The sequence below is a fragment of the Triplophysa rosa genome, unplaced genomic scaffold (genome assembly GCF_024868665.1).
Source record: "Triplophysa rosa unplaced genomic scaffold, Trosa_1v2 scaffold97_ERROPOS115763, whole genome shotgun sequence".
Taxonomy (NCBI): domain Eukaryota; kingdom Metazoa; phylum Chordata; class Actinopteri; order Cypriniformes; family Nemacheilidae; genus Triplophysa; species Triplophysa rosa.
The window spans coordinates 75,339-99,166 of NW_026634960.1; the positions used below are offsets into that span (position 1 = coordinate 75,339).

The 23,828-nt window shown below is 40.4% G+C and overlaps 1 protein-coding gene across 1 annotated transcript; it reads right to left on the reverse strand.

The window, feature by feature from the left end:
• Window positions 1-1,198: 1,198 nt before the first annotated feature.
• Window positions 1,199-21,473, reverse strand: LOC130551351 (FRAS1-related extracellular matrix protein 2-like). The gene is given in 22 exon segments (XM_057328922.1): window positions 1,199-3,175; window positions 3,271-3,417; window positions 3,503-3,690; window positions 4,906-5,032; window positions 5,190-5,324; window positions 5,390-5,517; window positions 5,610-5,714; window positions 5,877-6,069; window positions 6,843-7,174; window positions 7,440-7,571; window positions 7,747-8,050; window positions 8,243-8,392; window positions 8,473-8,603; window positions 9,922-10,104; window positions 10,333-10,497; window positions 10,778-10,975; window positions 11,112-11,321; window positions 11,737-11,886; window positions 19,982-20,089; window positions 20,370-20,567; window positions 20,704-20,913; window positions 21,329-21,473. Coding segments are annotated over 22 exon segments (4,125 nt in total). The 5' UTR covers window positions 21,456-21,473; the 3' UTR covers window positions 1,199-2,671.
• Window positions 21,474-23,828: the final 2,355 nt, after the last annotated feature.

The window sequence follows — 23,828 nt, forward strand, 5'->3', positions numbered from 1 at the left end:
TTTGGAAGTTTTGTATAATGTGTGTTTAAGTATGTGTGTTGTTTTGTAAATGTTGCACATTTATTCCATGAATTATAAAAATAAATGTTCATTCTGAAAAGTGTTATGTATAAATGACTGCTGATGCTGACTGCTAATAACATCTTGTACATGTTTGTAGGTGATATGGTCTTTTGTGTTTAAAGAAAGAGAGAAACAACCTCAACGCAGCTTTTTGTCACAGTCACCAAGAATCTCATTTTACTCTGAATTTGGAATCAGTTCAGAACGTTACTCCAGTTTACAGCAGGCTCTCTACTGGGCTGGACCAGACAGATCAATTACAAATGTGTCCATGAGTACAAGTCCCGCTCACTCCACATTCATCATTCACAACATGAAAGACAGCTACCAAATAGGAGAGTTGCTTTATGTTACCATCCATGCGAGAGATTTTAACAGTAATCCCAAACCTTATGGAGGGGTCTTCTTTCAAGCCAAGCTGTTCTCATCCAAAACTCCTAAAGAGGTATCTCTCCGTTCTATTAAAGTGTATTGTGTGAGTGGTGTGTGTTCTATTGCTATTTAGGAATGTTCTTGTGTCACAGGCCAGTGTGTTTGGGGTGGTGGACTTGCTCAACGGCTCTTACTCTGTGCGCTTTCTTCTGCCGTGGGTGGGACAGGCACAGGTGCTGTGCGTCTGATCCACTCCAGTGAAGCTGTGCAGGTCCTCAATCATCACAAAGAAACTAATTCTGACAGAGTGTCTTTCCTCGGATACTTTGAAGGACCTGGGGAAAATGGAAATAGGCTAAAAGAAACCGTAAAGTGCAATGTGAAGTGGGAGAAGAATGGACTGGAGAGGATAAAAAATGGAAATTGCTGTTGTGAATACAAAGATTCTCACACTGGAGAGGAATGGCGCTGCCAGAAACCTAAATCTCTGCCATGCGGTGCTCGAGTATACCACTCCTTTGGAGAGTACATCAACTTTATGACCCCTCAAGAAGCAAAGATTTTGTGAGATTAAATTATGTTTGTTTGATTTATATATGATATTTAAATTGGCTTTACATGAATATACTGTATTTTAATGTTGTGAAAAAACGTACTCTTTTATTGGATGTTATTGGGGAGTGAGTTGAAGATAACTNAGGAGATATACACATCCCTCTTTTTTAAGGTAAGTAAAACTTTTGTTTTGGGTTCTTAAATGAACTAAATTACAATTAGCATAAATAATACTTTTTTGTTTACTTTCAGAGTCGCTGAACTTTTATGTATGTAACTTAGCACAGCTTTCATGTTTATCTTTAACAGTTTGTTCAATGAGTTTTGTGTGTGTGTTACTTCCTATCGTTCTACATTCATGGATCTATTCTCTTAATTAGTGCCTGCACTTTGCTTCTAAATATTTCTGTTTAATGCATTTTTTTAAATAAATAAAAACACGGCCTTTGTGTCGATGGTTCAGACAGATGTAATTATAGATGCAATCTATTGTTCACGTGTTGTTCTGGGGTGCACTTTCCAGTTCGCCAAGTGGGGATCAACATCATTATTCGATTCCCAGAGAACACAAACACTAAATAACATTGATAGCTTGAATGCACTGCCAAATGCATAAATGTTGGGACAACAATTATCAAATTCATACAAAAAATAACGGTAACACTTTACAAAAAGGTATTTGTATTTGTTAAGTTAGCTAACAAACAATGAACAATACTTCTACAGCATTTATTTATCGTAGTTCATGCTAATTTCAGCATTTACTTATACATTGTTTAAATAAAAAGTTGCCACTGTTAACATTAGTAAACGCACCATGTACTAACATGATTAATTGTATTGACGTTAACAAATAATTGTATTGACATTAACTAATATTAACAGGAATTATTAATACATTCTGAAATAATTCATTTTAGTTAATGCATAATAATAAATACCTTAATACAAAACCTTACTGTAAAGTATTACCAAAATAACATCTCAACTGGTCTGTTTGCTGTGTGTGTAATGTTCAAGAAATATAACAGGCATACATCTTTTGATTTCCCCAACATTTTATCTGAATTTACACTATTATACATGTTTTACACAGTAAGTGTTGATAAAAAGGAAACCATGCAACCTTGATAGTGACCATAAATACTTAAAATACAGAAACAGAAGAAAGAATGTGTTTTTTCTTTGCCAAAAATAAAACAATCTCATATGGAAATGAATACTAACAGCATAAACACATTCGACATTATAAAATGTATTACAGTACATGTCCTCGTCCGCATGAGGAGGGAAAAATAAACAAATGCGATAAAAACCATTTCACGTCATCAATAAGATTATCCATCCAGTAATATATGACATTTCATTCTTTCAATACCACTTTTTTGACGACTGAAAACAATCTGCACTCACACAATCTTTTCCCACGATACAATTCTTTCATCTAGCACCTCTGGATATAAAGTAAAATTCTCATTTGGAAGAATACCATCATAGCAGAAATATACAACAGACTCTCGCTACCTATTGACAATATTCTACCAGGAATTATCAAAGCAGTGACAACAGAAGTGCTTATGAGTTTCAAGTACACTTTAGGAGAAATCCAGAGGAGAGGTAGAGGACAACCACTCCGAGTCACTGTGTGTCTTTTCCGTGCCCAAGCGATGGAGGCACCAAATCAAACCTCGGAACTGTCGTTGTTTTCGGGAACTTGTCTCATCATGGGCTCTGTGCTGCTGGAGCTTTTCGGGGTCTCTGTAACGTTCTTTTTTTGCCTCGATCGCACTACCAGAACGACAAGAATAATGAGCAAAACGGTGAAGAGAAGAGCGACCAAAATTCCTACGAATACCACAAGCCGACCGTCGCTGCTCTCCCTGCGATTCAGTTCTCTGGGAACAACACCCTCGGCTTGGGATTCCAGGTCAAGATTGAGATGCTTCTGAGAGCTGTGGTCCAGTGCTATATGCAAGATGTTTGTGCCACGGTTATTCTCTGCACCGATTCCCTCAGCCAAATCTGGAACGCCATTGGCTGACCTTCTGCTGCGCCATTGGCTGGTGGAAACGGAGCGTGTCAAAGACTGATATTCTACGCTTCTTTTCCCAATGCCTCGGTTAGCATTATCTCTGGATCGGACGGTGTAAATAGTGTGAATGAACCACTCTCTTCCCACTGATACCTGGAGAGAGTTAGAACACGATCATGAACGTTACACTTAATATGCTCGATGATGATGATGATGATGATGTTGTGCTACAGGACGTTCATCTTTACCTGAAACAAAGCTGTGGAGTCCAGTCTGAAGCCATCAGAGCCCGGCTGTCTCACTAGAGCCAGCGCTTGAGGATCATCTACAGCAAGATAAGCATTGAAGCTAATGCTACCCAATGTTCTCGCTTGAGTCTCTGGCTGAGCTTTGTCCTGTGAACAAAAGATAAGAGTGATAAGTTGGACAACATCAAGCTCGAGCGTTCGAGTCCCAGGGAAACTGGCTGGCCATACTTACAATGATCTTAAACCTGTACAAAAGAGACGGTGAGTCAGCCAAGCAGCCAAACTCAAAGTTGTCAGGGTTGTATTTTGGAACGTATCCATCGGCCCCTGTACAGAGGAACACCTTCTCAATGTTACAGATAAATGAGTCTCCCAGATTCTGAACAGGATCCACCATTATGCGGCCATAGATGACATCCCCTGAAGAAAAGAAAGAGATCCAAATATGACACCTATAATAATACATATATATGATATTCTATCCAGTTATGATCCAGTTAAAAAAGGTTTACACACAGTTCTAAGATATACCTGAAAAGAACACGACAGGATTTCTTCACGCTCCTCTTGGTTAAACTCAAGTAGTGCTCTGACTTCAGTAATTCTGGTGTTTTAATAAATCGAACATTATTTATTCATCTTATTATTTGTATTTATTTATCTATTTATTATTTGTACCATTTTTATTTCAATCTAAATACTTTTGTTTATTAAACAAGTTTGGTTCATGCTTAGTACATTTTGTGAACCTGTAAGTAATACAAGTAAAAATACATGTGATATACGGTATGTTTAATTTAGCTACTAAAGAGATAATATAATAACAATTATAAAAATTAAGTTGCATATATATATATATATATTATATGAATATATATTTTTTATGTTTATGATTTAACAGAAGGTTCTTAGTAATGAATGTTTACTGAAAGCAGCACATTTTGTTTAATGCATATACAGCCGCAAAAAAAGAGACAAATTTCATTTCAAATCAGGATTTCTAGATGTATTGTGGCCATTAAAGTCTAGTGTTTGATAGATTCAACAAAATCAAACCTCAGTTGGGACAAAGACCTCCAACAGCACGTGAAAGACTGACAGCATAAAAAGACCCATGAAAACTGATTAAAATCCATCACAAAAACATTTTCTAAATACATGTATAAATATGACTGTTGTATTGCTTAAAAGTGAATATGAACTCGTTTGCAGCATTTTCTGTTATTTAAACCTGTTCCTTCAGTTTTCTGTTTCTGCAAATAGAAATAATGTTTTTATTTGCAATTTGGGAGAAATATTGTTAGTAATTAAAAAAAAAACTTTTCTCTGTATACTGTGGCGGGCTATATGAGAGCAGTTTTCTTTTATTGCACTTCTGCTTTTGTTGTCCTCATGTTGTTCCATTGTTTCCCTCATCTGTAAGTGGCTTTGGATAGAAGCGTCTGCTAAATGACTAAATGTGAATGTAAATGTAGTAGTTCACAGAATGAAACAAAAATGACCATTTTACCTAAACACAAACGTACAAATAGTCAATTCAGAAAAACTGAAATGGTGCTTTGAAATGGTCTCTTAATGCCGCGGCTGTAGAATGCATGCAGTATGCATGTAGAAGTTTTGTTTGGCGTTCTTCACCTTCTGAGAAAGCAACATCACTCTCCTGGCCGAATCCCATGGAGCCGTCGGACAGCCAGAGAGCTCTTTTTGAAAGCAGGAGCATCTGTGTGTTCAGACTGAACTCTGCTGCGACCGGATCACTGACCTAAAGCCACAAATAAATCATTTCATTTTCACCATGACAGTGGCTTTAAAAACATTCGTTGTTATAAAAGTCATTTTCTTCAATATACCCGTTACAAACCCTCACTTCACTATACAAACATTCTTGTGATCCCCTTGATGAGTGAGTTAATACTGACCTGCTGGAAGCGAATGTCCAGATCAAAGGTCACCGGCTCTCTGGGGTGGCACACAGGAGGTAACGTGTACTCCACATTGAGAGAAGCCGTGCAGGGAAGCAGTTTCACCGTGTACGTGCCCGTGTAGTCTCGCACCTATAGAAATGTACTTTTCATGAGGGACACCAACGATAAAGCCTTTTTTACTCATAAACACTTACAGCAAAGTCAGAGATGAAGGTCCACTGCTGCATGGGCTGGTTGTATGTGGGCTCACTTCTCACCAAGCTGAGGTTAAAGGTCAGTCCAGGGTGCTCCGCGCACATGACCATGGAGGTAAGAGGTGTGGCTGTGTTGACACAAATGTGTGAAGGAGAAATGTGAATGATTGCACATGGACAAAACCAGATGATCCGCATTCATGTTGTCTGTTGATCAAACCTGAGTGCGCAGTGACAAAGAGTCCTCGAAAACGCGCCTCTGTGCGAAAGTTGACAACCAAGCGGCCATGTTCGTTGATGCGCATGCTCGTGGGATACAGGGAGCCTGAAAACACATTCAGATATCCACATCAATCCATTTATTCTCTGTACAGCTTGTGGGGAGCGATGGAACCCATCCCTGCAGTCCCGGGCAACACCCTAGACAGCTCCATTAACTCATCCAAATACATACTATAATATCAAACTGAATATGGAAATCACTTGCCTTGTAATTCTGCCTCTGCTGGACTGCCAATGCCATCTCTCCATAAAATGGCCGTGTCGTACACAAACGTGAGCCGCAGCTCCGACTGCAGGTCAAAGTGTTGCCAACCGCCGGCACCAACAGGCGAATGAAACACGTAGGACACGTGCAGCGGCACACGCAGGGTGACATACGACTGCACCAGGTTCAGAACCTATACGGACAAACAAAAGCTTGCTTTCACATGATTTAAATCCTTCTTACAGAGATCAAAATAACAATTCCGTCACCATTTATTCACCCTCATGTCATTTAAAACCTGCATAAGACTCTTTGATCTGTGAAACAAATTAAGATATTTTGAGAAATGTCTTTTGTGTCCATACAATGGAAGTCAATGGGGTTCAATGTTGTTGAAAATATCTTCTTCTGTGTTCTACAGAAGATAGAAAGTCATACAGGTTAGGCATAACGTGAAGGTGAGGAAATGATGAAAGAATTGTCATTGTCACTTTAACTGTAAGAATCTGCTTGAATGGTTTAAGCAAAAGGCGACTGGCAAGAACAAAACTTCAAAACATGTCGGGTATTTGAAATGGTTTATATTAATGCCTGTGTATAATTTGGAGAATCACATCACAATAGTACAGCAGGCTCACGGACCATTGGGTCTGGAATATACGCCGTACATGAATCTCACCAGTAGAAGGCGATGTTGGACCTTTAAGTTAGTTTGCAGAGGGCAGGTAAACTTTACTTTAACCGTACATGTAGTCACTAAAGAAAGAAATACACAACTCTTCAGATCACTGCCTTTAAAGTAAAGCCGACAGAGAACTTCATCTAGGAACTTTAAAGTGAAAAGGACAAATACAAAAGAGGCATATAATGTCCGGTTGAATTCCTAGAAAGTGGTTATTGTGCCATTTTAACGGCTGTGGAAGTTCAAGACCTGTTGTTAAAAAGGATAAGGTAAACACAACTGACCTGCCCATCAGTTCCGATGGTTCCTCCGCAATCACTGAGCAGTTCAGACATGTCATAGTAGCTGACAAACTCCCACAAACAGGCCTCCAAGTGCAGGTTTCTATAGAAGCGCAGTGTTTTCTGGCCTCTGAGGGATGAGCTGTACTGGTAAGGTGCAGTTCCGCCGATGGCCTCTGGGTTGCGTGTGGCATTAGTGATGAAACCATAGCGCGTTCGCACCTCTGTGTGGTCCAACAGGTTGGAGCAGCGATGGTTGCCTACACGTGTGCCATCTGGACTCAAGGTCAGCTCGAAGTTAGAGAGGGGACGAGTGGAGACCACAGGTAGCATACCTGTCAAGAGAACGAAGCAACGCTGATTTAAAGGGATAGTTCTCCCAAAACATCTTTCATCATTTACTGTAGAACCTGTATGACCTTTTTCTGCAGAACACGAAAGAAGATATTTCGAAGAACGTCGTAACCAAACATCACTGGCCTCCATCGACCGCACACAAAACCACGGAGACATTTCTCAAAATATCTCTCGTGTTTCACGGAAGAAAAAGTCATATGCAGGTTTTGTAGTGAATGAACTCAAGTATGTGAGTGTGCTGACCGTCTATATGAGGCATGGTGACAGTGAGCTTAATGAGGTTCGGATGATCCGGATCTTCTGCTCCAGTGTAGCGCAGTCTGGCAGAGAAAGGTTCAGCTCCAACTGTGCCCACAACCCGGGGCTGGCACACACCTAACCACATGACACAAATCCAAGAGCTGCATTGGTCATATCTGAAACATTGTTATTTTCAGAAGCTAAAGAGCCGCTCGCAACCTATTGACGTGAGGTTTGGACCAAACCACGGCATTCAATAAGGACGGCACGATGCTTTATCACAACGTGTTGGTGTTCTGTCTTCACTCACCGTCCTCCAGGCTGATGGAGACTATGGGGCTACTGAGCTCCAGACCTTCATCTCCATTGGAGTTCACAGCCCGGGCAGCGCACTGCACCCGTGAGCCGGCCTGGAAGTACACCGAGTCTAAAGCGATGGTTTTGGAGGAGCTGAAGAAGGTGTCAAAGTCCACTTCCTTCATGGGGCTGGTCACCCCATCCGGTCCCGTGGGGGCGCTGACCATCCAACGGTATCGGGTCAGCGTGTTGTTGATGTGCTCGGCAGCACAGATGGAGCCCGTCCGGTCAAAGTCAGGGTACTTAGGGTTGCACGACTTTGGAAGAAAGAAGTGAACAGAAAAGCAAAGTTAGGGAATGCTCATTTGATGCAAAAAAGAACGGACCTTTTTTAGCGTAACATTAAAATAAAATCAGATTTTTGGGCAAGCATTTGTCCGGGTGATAAAATGACATTACAGGTTGTAGAACTAAACGCACTGATTTAGCCTCGGGTGACAGATGCCTACCGTGACACAGACTGCAGGATATCCTGCGACCAGCCGAGCGTCTCTGCTTGTGTCATCGTACTGCAACAGTGACACCACCACTGGCACAGACGGGAAGGTGACGTCAGCCATACTGTTCGTCTCCTCAATGTAGATGATGGCTTTGGTCACCTAAGAGTTTAGAAAAGACACGATACAGATTTACAGATGTGTGTGGATTGTCCGAGGGCAAACCTATTTTGAAGTGGTACCTGAATCTCTGCTACCATGTTCTCATCAGGTCTCAGGTGGACTGTGAAAGCCTCCCTCATCTCTCGCACGCCATCATATAGAATTTCCACCTGCACAATGTGTTCTGTCTCTCCCTCTTTAAACTCCACATCTGTAGATGAGAATTTGTCATTCTTAAGTCTAATTTAACTTCAAGGGACAGTTCGCCCTTTAAGGTGCTTGAGGAGATTCCCACTTCCATTCAAAGCGCTTTGAGTACCCAGAAAAGCACTATATACAGTAAATGTCACAAATTATTATTATTATTAAAAATACAAATTTTGTCATCATTTACTCACCCTCGAGTTGTTCCAAATCTGTACACATTTCTTTGTTCTGGTGAACACAGAGAAAGATTTTTGGAAGAATGCTCGTAACCAAACAGTTCTTGGCCACCATTGACTCCCATAGTAGGAAAAATGACAATGGTAGTCAACGGAAGTGCTTTCCTACACTCTTCAAAATATCTTCTTTTGTGTTCAACAGAGCAAAGAATTTTATGAAACACATTTTCCTACTATTGTAGTCAATGGTGGCCAAGAACTGTTTGGTGACGAGCATTCTTCCAAATATCTTTCTCTGTGTTCATCAGAACAAAGAAATGTGTACAGATTTGAGACAAAGTGAGGTTGAGTAAATGATGACAGAACTGTTCCTTTAACAACTAATAATTCATGGTATTATTGCATATTCTCTATGAATGTACCAATCCAGCTTCTACATGTTTTCTATATGTCGTTCTGTTCTTTTTAAGATGGAAAGGTGTGTCTGGTTTGATATGACACATGTTGTCTATCATACTAACTGACTGAATGGACTATAGTCTCAGAAAACTATTTGATTAGGTTACAATCTATTTATAACAAGGACAATAAAAATGTGCAATAATACTATGCATTCTATTTTATATATGTTCTATAGATGGAAAAAAGAAAACACGGAAAACCGGACATTTGTTCAATAGAAAGCTGCTTTTAAACAATACAACACTGAAAGAAAGAGCTCAATAAAAAAACACATTATACATTTTTTGGGGGGCAACTGTCCATTATATTTTAGTCTGTCTGTTTACAAATTACTTTTTAGAACAAAAATATGACATTTCTGTGAATTTGTACTTAAAACAAGCAAAAAAATCATCTCCCAATGAGGTAAGAAAAATAATCTTGAATTTGGTGAAAAAGGTAAACCTTAATTCAAGATTATTATTTTCATACCCCATTGGGAGAGTTTTTTTCTTGTTTAAAGTGAAATTTCATATTTTTGTTCTAAAAACGAGACTTATTTTCTTGGGTCGCATCTTGATTCAAGAAGTTTTAGACATTTGTACTGGAAAACAAGACAAACACACTAAGTAAGAAAGTCATTTTTTGCAGTGCACACATGAGTTTATTCACACACAAGTGAAATGTGGTTGCATTTGCGCTGACCTTCTGAGACCGGGTGGTAATCGACTCAAGAAGAAGCCGAGCCATCCTTAGTGTGGACTCGAACCACAGACACTTTGGATGTGTCTCCAGCCCTCTGCACCGGGACCCTCACCACTGACAGCTGACCGGACTCGCTGGGCTCGCTCACGCTGAACTTGGTTGCGCTGAATCTGATAATGGCCTCTGAAGTGTGGGACGAGGAGAGCGGTCAGCGTCGTTTACAGCTAAAGTGCTCAAAACATCCCAACCTAGAAGCTCTAACAACATTCTGTAGCCGTAAACAACGGCGTCTCGAGGCTTTTATGTTTCAAATCATAGTCATTAAACTTCATCTCTGTGCTGTTAAACTGAGAAAGTTCTGTCTGGGACACTGGCAGAAAACAGCAATTAGAAGTAAACACAAACTCTTACTGTCGGCGTCATCTTTAATCTTGATGAGCGTCTCATTCCGAGTCCCTACGGACGCACCGAACGGAGACTCACTCTTGGGACTTCCAAGCACCAACCTCAGTTCCTCCTCTTCCTCGTGTTCCGTGTCGTCCACAAGGACCAGAACGCACGGTTGCTCCACCTCTCCTGCAAACAATGGAGTCCTTTAATAAGAAGCATATTAATGCCCGTGATCGATCAATCACTTCTACTCTGGATTTCTACAACAAAAATGTGGCAAAATTAGTAAACAAAAGAAAACGTGACCCCTGTTTTTTTCTGTGGAATATGAACGGAGAATTGTGCAGGTCTTAACGATTTAAGAAGAGCTTCGAAATTCTCCTTTCGGGTTTCATGAAGAGATCAACAGCACTAATGAGGAAGAGTTTTATTTTTGAGTGAACTTCATAACACCCACAAAGTGTACCTGGTAAAAAGAGGACGGTGGAGACGTCCGTGTTTGGTCTCTCGTTGAAGTCCATCATGACTTGAGCCGAGCCCTGGAGACTGTAACAGCGTACGGTGGACTTGTAGCTCAAATCTCCACTGCGGTACACGATCGCAGATATCTGTCCGTCGTACTCATTACCCGTGTATGACGCATCTCCAAACTGCACTTTGGGCACTGAAAACAAATGACAAAATACAAATGTATAGTGTTAAATTAAACTCACTGTACGCTTAAGCTTCAATTAAAATGCACAATTTTCACAACTTGAACGATAATATTGAACACAAAAATGTATTGTATGACTACTTACAGTCTGAAATCGAGTCATTGATGTAGATAGTGGCTTTTCCTGGTTCTCCCAATATGCCGTTCATGGGCATACGGAGGACCAGCTCAAACTTCTCCGCTCCCTCCAGCACGGGTTGTCCGAGGTCATCCAGAACGGTGACTCTGAACGTCTGCATGTTGACGCCGGGGGCAAAGTCCAGGTTCTTACTAATCCCAACATAGTCCACACCAGCTGCAGAAACCAGCTCAGAAATATCACTCACGTCTGACAGGTGTTTAACAGTGGACAAATAAATCACTTTTTGTGCTACGTATGCTTTAAGTATACCTTACTAACTGTGTTCTCTCTTTTAACACGGTCAGTTATGTGGACAACATATAAACACAGTCTTTGAAAGACCAGGAGCAGTGCTTCATCGTCTGCACATGGCCCGGTTGATTCTACAACATTGAGTCATGTGTAGATTATGTCACTTACAGGCACTGAATCAAAGTCCCGTCAGGTTTACATTTGCCTGTTGTGCATAAAACCCATTTGGGGACTGTAGCAACATGCGTGTTCTCTCGAGCTGAATTTCTCATTAAGCGACACGTAACAGCTGATAAAAGCTTCTTTAAAGCATGTGATGTTAAGAGCTAATACAGACCTTCAGCTGAAACTGGGTCAGTTTTTCGAGACCGCACCGTGACCGTTCCGGGTTTGGAGAGGTCACTTCCTGTTCGCCAAACACGCACTTCGACATAACCGTCGCTCTCATCCACGTGGTGCTCCATGTCACCAAAATAGAAGACTGGTGCTGTTGGAAAACAATGAGACTTTTTTGACATTAGGTGTATAAATACAGTCATGTAGTGTACATGAAACGTTATGAATTCTTTGTACTTTGTAAATGAAAAAAGAAAGAAAAAGTCATTGATGCTTTAGGCCTTTGTTTGTTTGTTTGTCTGTATTATATTGAAGTTTAAATCAATTGAAAAATGCATCAAGTATGTTGTGCATTCTCAGCCGTGACGTGAGGGGGCGCTATATCGGTCTTATCAAAATAATCTACTTTTGTGCTGTGCAGCAGTGAGTTACACAGAAAATCTTTACGTGCTGTTTGCTACAGAAAGCTGACGGGTTCAACACAAGCTGGGCTCTATTGACAGCATTCGCGGCAGAATGTCAGTTTTTAATGACATTTGAAGGCAGAAACACACGTTTGAAGGTAAACCGGGTCAGTGGTCAAGAGGGATTGATGGCCGAAGTGAGAACGCTAAAAAACTATGGTAAAATCTATCATTTGAGCTGTGAAGTCGTCTCATCGTTTATGAGCTGGAAAACAATTTGACATGGACAAACTTAACCCTCAAATAGATATACATGTATTATGTGAAATCTAAACGATGTGATCTGGACAATCCGTTGTTTTGTGATGGTACTTTTAAGACAGCCATGCATTTGATGTTTCCCTCTGTCCATGTGTGCTCCCTAAAGAAAAGAGTAAAGTATTTCCAGTGGTCATCGATGCCAGAGATCCTGTCAATGGACTTGTATTGACCCGACTCGACGAGAGTCATGTGAGGTAAAGTCAACAGACGGTACAGAGGATGGGAAGATAGACGGGCTAGTCTGGAGCTGTCGCTCTGCAATCAACACCCAACCTGGAATTCCTCCACAGCCCAAACCAGCATGCGCTTTCAAACCCTTGCTATGAACGTAGCTCGCAAAGCCCACGCCGATGAAAGGCAAATGTCACTCTTGCCTTGCAAATGTGTTTTCTTAAAAACAAAGTGAGTGTTGAAAGAGTTTACGCTTCTTTGCGTTCACCGTGGGAAGCAGAACTGAGCCCAACTAAAACGGACCTTTTTCTTGTTCTTGTGTGGTCAATCTCCCAGACACAAGGTGCACAAGGTGATGATGCTGCGGGATGTTGTCACATCTCAATGGAATGCACCGTCGAGGTCTCGCAAGGGTTCACTGCACTTTTTTACTGGAGAAAAGCTTGACATTGGGCTAAATAAAGCCGTACATGTCGCCAACGGGTTCAACTTAAATGATCTGAACTAAACAAACACGCCATATCACAACACAACCAGAAACCCCGTCTTTCATCAGTAAGCCACACATGTTGTGGTTTCATTCATGTCTGGAACACAGACAGTCCTGGGTGAAACAAGACAACTTTTAATACTTGAGGTTGGAGGGCCATTTTTCCCAGTTTTAATGTGTGCAAATGATTAAATTCACCTGCGTTTACAATCAAAGACTCCAACAGAGATGCATGCATGCTCGCAATACAAAGCTGTGAAAAACTGCTCACAGGGCCAGTTTGTCTTTGGGCGCTACCTAAAGGGTTTCCGTCCAAGTGCAAAAGTACATCACACTATAAAGTGCACACTTGAGAAAAGAGACGGTTATCTCCGGCTTTACCTAGGTCTTGGACACTCAATAATAACATGATGTGTCCTGGCAGTGGCGGTTGTCCACTCCTGCAAAGAGAAAAGAGTTGTGGGATATATCAGGAGGGCGATAGGAACGGATTGCTTTGGTTTTGTTGGTGTGTGTCCCATGGCTGACACAGTCAGATACAGTTCATTTGTAAAAAGGGCAAACGGTGAGCATCAAAGCATTATATCCCATTATCAAAGACCCAAACCACTGGCGCTGTGTTGAGTGGATCAGGTTACCCATGTGGCAAGCTGCCACGGTGCTGGTGGCCTCAATTAAAACTACTATTTATGTGACGTTATGAGGTTTGGTACACTGATGCATATCATCTTTCCCAAGTCTCGCCTGTACAAATCACTGCGCTCCGACAGCAACTTCTACTGATACGTTCTTTTCTTGCATGTTCAGGCACTAAAAAGCTTTTCGACGTAATACAAAAGCTACACGGATTTGAATGCAAAGGTCATGGTTTTGAATACAAGGGATTACAAATCCTGGAAAAATGTATTTAAGGGTATGAATACTTATGCATTTATTTTTAATGAATTTGCAAAGTTCTAAGTCACAAATCTGTTTTTGTTTTGACATGATTGTGCATGGAGTGTAGATTAATGTAGAAAAATAATTGAAAGTAGTTTAAGAGAAGGCAGCAACATAACAACATGTGAATAAAATGAAGGGGGATGAATAGTTTTGCACGCCACTGTTTACTGTACAGCCGTGGAAAACATTAAGAGACCATATCAGAGATGGCTTTTCTCATTTTAAAATGGACTATTTATAGGTATGCGTTTAGGTCAAATCAACATTTTTGATTCATTCTGTGAACTACTAATGTTTCTATTTGCATTTATTTTCAGAAAATGAAAACTGAAGAAACTGCTCAAAATAACAAAAGATGCTCTGTATACTTTCAGACCTCAAATACTGCAAAGAAAACAAGTTCAGATTCACTTTTAAGCAAAACAACAGTAATAATTGTACATGTATTTAGGAAAAGTAAGAAAAAAGAGATAACCTGGATTTTGATCTTAGTTTTCATGTGTCTTGTCATGTTCACATGGCTGTGGGATGTCTTTATGTCACTCCTGAAGTTTGATTTTGTTGAAATTCAACAAACACTGGACTGAAATGGCCACAATACATTCAGAAATGCAGATTTGAAATGTATATTCGGTGCGGTCTCTTAATTCTTTCCACGGCTATATATTTACATAATATACACATACTGTATATTAACAGTATATTATTCTACCATGATTGTATTTTATATTATGAATACATACACGCTCACAGATGTCCTATGGCGTGAAAAAAATAAACGATGGAGATAAATCGCCCTCATGCTATTTTATATTGTATAAATATTTTATAGATACTAATATAGTAAAATAATATATTATTAACAGTTTGTTTTGAAATGTTTACTATGTCACACCATAGGACACATGTACAGTATATTTGTCAACTACTCACTTATATACACAATATAACAGTCTAACATATTAATACTACACTATTATTACATGTATATTATGAAAGAAGAATATTCCCGGGAGGTCCGGTGAGACTTCACACAGACAGGTCATCGCGTCTGAACTCTCTTTAGCATTCCCGCAGTGCAACAGCCGTTATAAAGGGTAAGATAAAACCTCTGGGTTTAACACGTTAGCACAGCTGTAAGATGATATTGTACACATTTCCACAGGAGCCTCAAGTGGTCTGCTGTCATTTTCGTCAAATAAAAAGACACACAAACTTCAACATGAAAGATAGGCATGCGTGAAAGGTGTCCATGGTTACAGAAGAGAGGCTAACGACGGTGCAGTCGTCCACGCGTGAGCTGTGATTGACAGTCCGTGATTATAACGCTGCTGTTGTTTCTTAAATGTTACATCTTCTCACAGAACATCTCTTTACGTTTATAACATGACTTATACGTGAAGTGGGTGATGAATGAAAATACGTTTTTTACGTTCAAAAACAAGCCCTGAGACTGACAGTTAAATATATTGTTAGTAAAAATGTCCATGCAACCCTTCAGACTGACATCATTTTAACATTTACATGTAAAACAGTGAGACTGAGTTATTACGTATTTGAGCATCTCACCAAGTGACTAATATTAATGTGACGATAACCTGAAACGTATTCGCCATCAGCGCCATCTACCGTGCGGGCGACAAATAGAAGAAAGCAAACATTCGTTTTGTCGTTGATATGAAAACTTGGTTCGTCGGGTATTCGTTTCGCTTGTTTCGCATCAACCACAATCTGAACGGACTTTAATGCTGGGTTCACACCAAATGCGAACAATCGCGTTCCACGCTCTTTATTACCCGCGGGAAAAGTTCGTTATTTTTGCGTGAGTGACGCAATCTGGAAAATATTTTCAACCTTCGCGGAAGACAAGATTGACGCGCGGCAATCGCGCCGCCCGATTCGCGTCATTCGCACCGCCTGCCGTGAGTCCGTGTCTGTATACGCGTCTTTGCATTGACTTTTTGTATAATTTACTCGCGCAAAACGCTGATCTTGGCGTTTGGTGTGAACCCAGTGTAAGGATGAGAGAAACTATTATGGCTCTTAAGGCAAAACGTTAAACAGGTGCTGAATTATTTACGATATTATCATTTGTGTAGATTTAGCACGCTATTGGTTATCGAGGTTTTAAATATCACAGTTATTTGACACCGGTATCCTAGTGCCACAGGAACGCAAGAACGCAGGTATCTACGGCAAGCATTTATGCCTATATTGGAAAAAAAAAGCTCATTTAATTCTGAAGTCAAAGACAATTGAAAATTGATCCTAACAGGATTCTTTCTAAGCCCAACGTCTCCAGAGGACATCGGATTGTATCTACACTTGTCTCTGGAGTCTCCCTTCACAAGTGCTTTCTAATCACAGCTTTATCATGCATGATGTAATCAGAGTCTGATCTACATGTGCTCTCATGTTTTACAGTTTCAAGAACTCGCACGGGTTTCCCAGCACACATGCGATGGGGTGATTTACTGTCACTACGGCATGAAGGAACTCGTCCCCACCGCACACCATCAACACAAAGCTTTCCTAAATATAACTTTATCAGCTGATTCCTGTTACCAACGCAATAACAACTGATAATAATTCTGTATGTCTGTGTGCTTATATCTGATCTTTCTCTCCAAATAACGGCCGAAGCAAATACAACGACATTATAAACTGTATATTTCTGGAAAACTTTACGATAAGGTTATGTTTGTTAACATTAGCAAATGCGCGTCATTCAATTGACCAAGTTGCAATGTGTAATGATCTGTGTTGTCAAAACTCTAATTCTCACAGCTCCAAACACAAGAAAAGATGTTGCTTGAGTGAACCCCAGACTGTTTTTGCTCAACTGCTTTATTTTTACCCAATGTTGTTGAAGTCTGTGTTCTGAGCGCGATAAGTAGGTGGCGGCGAGACGATGTCATTTCTAAAAAACACTCGATCGGGTTTCAGGTGTGTGCGTCTATAGCGAGGGCGAACAAGCGCCGCTGACAGACAGCAGCTTGGGGCCATTTTCTCTCTCTCCAAACGGCTGCCAAGAATCTGGATTTTAAAACTAAATAACAATAATATGCAAATAAAGCCGCATAGTATTGAGTGGTGTTCTCCACCCTGTTTTTGTGTTTGAGAAATCACCCGTAAGAACCAGGATCAACCTGTGAATTGATATGTGTGAGAGGGAACACAACTGACACCAAGTTTCTCTCACTTCACACTGTAGAATTTGGCCCACTTTGATTTGGCCATCGAGATCTACACTGAAAAAAATAATTTTCCTACTTGTCCAATTAACTTAATTGAAACATGTTTATTCAATAATATTTTAAAAAAAATGTCACAACATGATTTTTTCACGTTCAGTCATCTAACTTAATCCATTCAAGTTGGGATTACATGAATCATTTGTGTTGTGTTAAAACAGAATTGTTGAAACTGGGCAGAAGTTTTTCAGTTCCCAGCATGCTTTGCATAAGACTGCATTTGGAGGGTAATTTTCTCAGTTAAGTGTTGCTTTATAAATGTTATTTATACTAAACATTTAGATCTGTCAGCTTTACTTAACAAGTGTTTGACTGGAAAACTTAACAACACAAAATTGTTGAGTTTACTTAATATAAACTGAAAGAGTTTACGCTTCTTTACGTTCACCGTGGGAAGCAGAACTGAGCCCAACTAAAACGGACCTTTTTCTTGTTCTTGTGTGGTCAATCTCCCAGACACAAGGTGCACAAGGTGATGATGCTGCGGGATGTTGTCACATCTCAATGGAATGCACCGTCGAGGTCTCGCAAGGGGTCACTGCACTTTTTGACATTGGGCTAAATAAAGCCGTAGATGTCGCCAACGGGTTCAACTTAAATGATCTGAACTAAACAAACACGCCATATCACAAAACAACCAGAAACCCCGTCTTTCATCAGTAAGCCACACATGTTGTGGTTTCATTCATGTCTGGAACACAGACAGTCCTGGGTGAAACAAGACAACTTTTAATACTTGAGGTTGGAGGGCCATTTTTCCCAGTTTTAATGTGTGCAAATGATTAAATTCACCTGCGTTTACGATCAAAGACTCCAACAGAGATGCATGCATGCTCGCAATACAAAGCTGTGTAAAACTGCTCACAGGGCCAGTTTGTCTTTGGGCGCTACCTAAAGGGTTTCCGTCCAAGTGCAAAAGTACATCACACTATAAAGTGCACACTTGAGAAAAGAGACGGTTATCTCCGGCTTTATCGGTCTTGGACACTCAATAATAACATGATGTGTCCTGGCAGTGGCAGTTGTCCACTCCTGCAAAGAGAAAAGAGTTGTGGGATATATCCGGAGGGCGATAGGAACGGATTGCTTTGGTTTTGTTGGTGTGTGTCCCATGGCTGACACAGTCAGATACAGTTCATTTGTAAAAAGGGCAAACGGTGAGCATCAAAGCATTATATCCCATTATCAAAGACCCAAACCACTGGCGCTGTGTTGAGTGGATCAGGTTACCCATGTGGCAAGCTGCCACGGTGCTGGTGGCCTCAATTAAAACTACTATTTATGTGACGTTATGAGGTTTGGTACACTGATGCATATCATCTTTCCCAAGTCTCGCCTGTACAAATCACTGCGCTCCGACAGCAACTTCTACTGATACGTTCTTTTCTTGCATGTTCAGGCCCTAAAAAGCTTTTCGACGTAATACAAAAGCTACACGGATTTGAATGCAAAGGTCATGGTTTTGAATACAAGGGATTACAAATCCTGGAAAAATGTATTTAAGGGTGTGAATACTTATGCATTTATTTTTAATGAATTTGCAAAGTTCTAAGTCACAAATCTGTTTTTGTTTTGACATGATTGTGCATGGAGTGTAGATTAATGTAGAAAAATAATTGAAAGTAGTTTAAGAGAAGGCAGCAACATAACAACATGTGAATAAAATGAAGGGGGATGAATAGTTTTGCACGCCACTGTTTACTGTACAGCCGTGGAAAACATTAAGAGACCATATCAGAGATGGCTTTTCTCATTTTAAAATGGACTATTTATAGGTATGCGTTTAGGTCAAATCAACATTTTTGATTCATTCTGTGAACTACTAATGTTTCTATTTGCATTTATTTTCAGAAAATGAAAACTGAAGAAACTGCTCAAAATAACAAAAGATGCTCTGTATTCTTTCAGACCTCAAATACTGCAAAGAAAACAAGTTCAGATTCACTTTTAAGCAAAACAACAGTAATAATTGTACATGTATTTAGGAAAAGTAAGAAAAAAGAGATAACCTGGATTTTGATCTTAGTTTTCATGTGTCTTGTCATGTTCACATGGCTGTGGGATGTCTTTATGTCACTGCTGAAGTTTGATTTTGTTGAAATTCAACAAACACTGGACTGAAATGGCCACAATACATTCAGAAATGCAGATTTGAAATGAATATTCGGTGCGGTCTCTTAATTCTTTCCACGGCTATATATTTACATAATATACACATATATTAACAGTATATTATTCTACCATGATTGTATTTTATATTATGAATACATACACGCTCACAGGTAGATGTCCTATGGCGTGAAAAAAATAAACGATGGAGATAAATCGCCCTCATGCTATTTTATATTGTATAAATATTTTATAGATACTAATATAGTAAAATAATATATAATTAACAGTTTGTTTTGAAATGTTTACTATGTCACACCATAGGACACATGTACAGTATATTTGTCAACTACTCACTTATATACACAATATAATAGTCTAACATATTAATACTACACTATTATTACATGTATATTATGAAAGAAGAATATTCCCGGGAGGTCCGGTGAGACTTCACACAGACAGGTCATCGCGTCTGAACTCTCTTTAGCATTCCCGCAGTGCAACAGCCGTTATAAAGGGTAAGATAAAACCTCTGAGTCCCTACGGACGCACCGAACGGAGACTCACTCTTGGGACTTCCAAGCACCAACCTCAGTTCCTCCTCTTCCTCGTGTTCCGTGTCGTCCACAAGGACCAGAACGCACGGTTGCTCCACCTCTCCTGCAAACAATGGAGTCCTTTAATAAGAAGCATATTAATGCCCGTGATCGATCAATCACTTCTACTCTGGATTTCTACAACAAAAATGTGGCAAAATTAGTAAACAAAAGAAAACGTGACCCCTGTTTTTTTCTGTGGAATATGAACGGAGAATTGTGCAGGTCTTAACGATTTAAGAAGAGCTTCGAAATTCTCCTTTCGGGTTTCATGAAGAGATCAACAGCACTAATGAGGAAGAGTTTTATTTTTGAGTGAACTTCATAACACCCACAAAGTGTACCTGGTAAAAAGAGGACGGTGGAGACGTCCGTGTTTGGTCTCTCGTTGAAGTCCATCATGACTTGAGCCGAGCCCTGGAGACTGTAACAGCGTACGGTGGACTTGTAGCTCAAATCTCCACTGCGGTACACGATCGCAGATATCTGTCCGTCGTACTCATTACCCGTGTATGACGCATCTCCAAACTGCACTTTGGGCACTGAAAACAAATGACAAAATACAAATGTATAGTGTTAAATTAAACTCACTGTACGCTTAAGCTTCAATTAAAATGCACAATTTTCACAACTTGAACGATAATATTGAACACAAAAATGTATTGTATGACTACTTACAGTCTGAAATCGAGTCATTGATGTAGATAGTGGCTTTTCCTGGTTCTCCCAATATGCCGTTCATGGGCATACGGAGGACCAGCTCAAACTTCTCCGCTCCCTCCAGCACGGGTTGTCCGAGGTCATCCAGAACGGTGACTCTGAACGTCTGCATGTTGACGCCGGGGGCAAAGTCCAGGTTCTTACTAATCCCAACATAGTCCACACCAGCTGCAGAAACCAGCTCAGAAATATCACTCACGTCTGACAGGTGTTTAACAGTGGACAAATAAATCACTTTTTGTGCTACGTATGCTTTAAGTATACCTTACTAACTGTGTTCTCTCTTTTAACACGGTCAGTTATGTGGACAACATATAAACACAGTCTTTGAAAGACCAGGAGCAGTGCTTCATCGTCTGCACATGGCCCGGTTGATTCTACAACATTGAGTCATGTGTAGATTATGTCACTTACAGGCACTGAATCAAAGTCCCGTCAGGTTTACATTTGCCTGTTGTGCATAAAACCCATTTGGGGACTGTAGCAACATGCGTGTTCTCTCGAGCTGAATTTCTCATTAAGCGACACGTAACAGCTGATAAAAGCTTCTTTAAAGCATGTGATGTTAAGAGCTAATACAGACCTTCAGCTGAAACTGGGTCAGTTTTTCGAGACCGCACCGTGACCGTTCCGGGTTTGGAGAGGTCACTTCCTGTTCGCCAAACACGCACTTCGACATAACCGTCGCTCTCATCCACGTGGTGCTCCATGTCACCAAAATAGAAGACTGGTGCTGTTGGAAAACAATGAGACTTTTTTGACATTAGGTGTATAAATACAGTCATGTAGTGTACATGAAACGTTATGAATTCTTTGTACTTTGTAAATGAAAAAAGAAAGAAAAAGTCATTGATGCTTTAGGCCTTTGTTTGTTTGTTTGTCTGTATTATATTGAAGTTTAAATCAATTGAAAAATGCATCAAGTATGTTGTGCATTCTCAGCCGTGACGTGAGGGGGCGCTATATCGGTCTTATCAAAATAATCTACTTTTGTGCTGTGCAGCAGTGAGTTACACAGAAAATCTTTACGTGCTGTTTGCTACAGAAAGCTGACGGGTTCAACACAAGCTGGGCTCTATTGACAGCATTCGCGGCAGAATGTCAGTTTTTAATGACATTTGAAGGCAGAAACACACGTTTGAAGGTAAACCGGGTCAGTGGTCAAGAGGGATTGATGGCCGAAGTGTGAACGCTAAAAAGCTATGGTAAAATCTATCATTTGAGCTGTGAAGTCGTCTCATCGTTTATGAGCTGGAAAACAATTTGACATGGACAAACTTAACCCTCAAATAGATATACATGTATTATGTGAAATCTAAACGATGTGATCTGGACAATCCGTTGTTTTGTGATGGTACTTTTAAGACAGCCATGCATTTGATGTTTTCCCTCTGTCCATGTGTGCTCCCTAAAGAAAAGAGTAAAGTATTTCCAGTGGTCATCGATGCCAGAGATCCTGTCAATGGACTTGTATTGACCCGACTCGACGAGAGTCATGTGAGGTAAAGTCAACAGACGGTACAGAGGATGGGAAGATAGACGGGCTAGTCTGGAGCTGTCGCTCTGCAATCAACACCCAACCTGGAATTCCTCCACAGCCCAAACCAGCATGCGCTTTCAAACCCTTGCTATGAACGTAGCTCGCAAAGCCCACGCCGATGAAAGGCAAATGTCACTCTTGCCTTGCAAATGTGTTTTCTTAAAAACAAAGTGAGTGTTGAAAGAGTTTACGCTTCTTTGCGTTCACCGTGGGAAGCAGAACTGAGCCCAACTAAAACGGACCTTTTTCTTGTTCTTGTGTGGTCAATCTCCCAGACACAAGGTGCACAAGGTGATGATGCTGCGGGATGTTGTCACATCTCAATGGAATGCACCGTCGAGGTCTCGCAAGGGTTCACTGCACTTTTTTACTGGAGAAAAGCTTGACATTGGGCTAAATAAAGCCGTACATGTCGCCAACGGGTTCAACTTAAATGATCTGAACTAAACAAACACGCCATATCACAACACAACCAGAAACCCCGTCTTTCATCAGTAAGCCACACATGTTGTGGTTTCATTCATGTCTGGAACACAGACAGTCCTGGGTGAAACAAGACAACTTTTAATACTTGAGGTTGGAGGGCCATTTTTCCCAGTTTTAATGTGTGCAAATGATTAAATTCACCTGCGTTTACAATCAAAGACTCCAACAGAGATGCATGCATGCTCGCAATACAAAGCTGTGAAAAACTGCTCACAGGGCCAGTTTGTCTTTGGGCGCTACCTAAAGGGTTTCCGTCCAAGTGCAAAAGTACATCACACTATAAAGTGCACACTTGAGAAAAGAGACGGTTATCTCCGGCTTTACCTAGGTCTTGGACACTCAATAATAACATGATGTGTCCTGGCAGTGGCGGTTGTCCACTCCTGCAAAGAGAAAAGAGTTGTGGGATATATCAGGAGGGCGATAGGAACGGATTGCTTTGGTTTTGTTGGTGTGTGTCCCATGGCTGACACAGTCAGATACAGTTCATTTGTAAAAAGGGCAAACGGTGAGCATCAAAGCATTATATCCCATTATCAAAGACCCAAACCACTGGCGCTGTGTTGAGTGGATCAGGTTACCCATGTGGCAAGCTGCCACGGTGCTGGTGGCCTCAATTAAAACTACTATTTATGTGACGTTATGAGGTTTGGTACACTGATGCATATCATCTTTCCCAAGTCTCGCCTGTACAAATCACTGCGCTCCGACAGCAACTTCTACTGATACGTTCTTTTCTTGCATGTTCAGGCACTAAAAAGCTTTTCGACGTAATACAAAAGCTACACGGATTTGAATGCAAAGGTCATGGTTTTGAATACAAGGGATTACAAATCCTGGAAAAATGTATTTAAGGGTATGAATACTTATGCATTTATTTTTAATGAATTTGCAAAGTTCTAAGTCACAAATCTGTTTTTGTTTTGACATGATTGTGCATGGAGTGTAGATTAATGTAGAAAAATAATTGAAAGTAGTTTAAGAGAAGGCAGCAACATAACAACATGTGAATAAAATGAAGGGGGATGAATAGTTTTGCACGCCACTGTTTACTGTA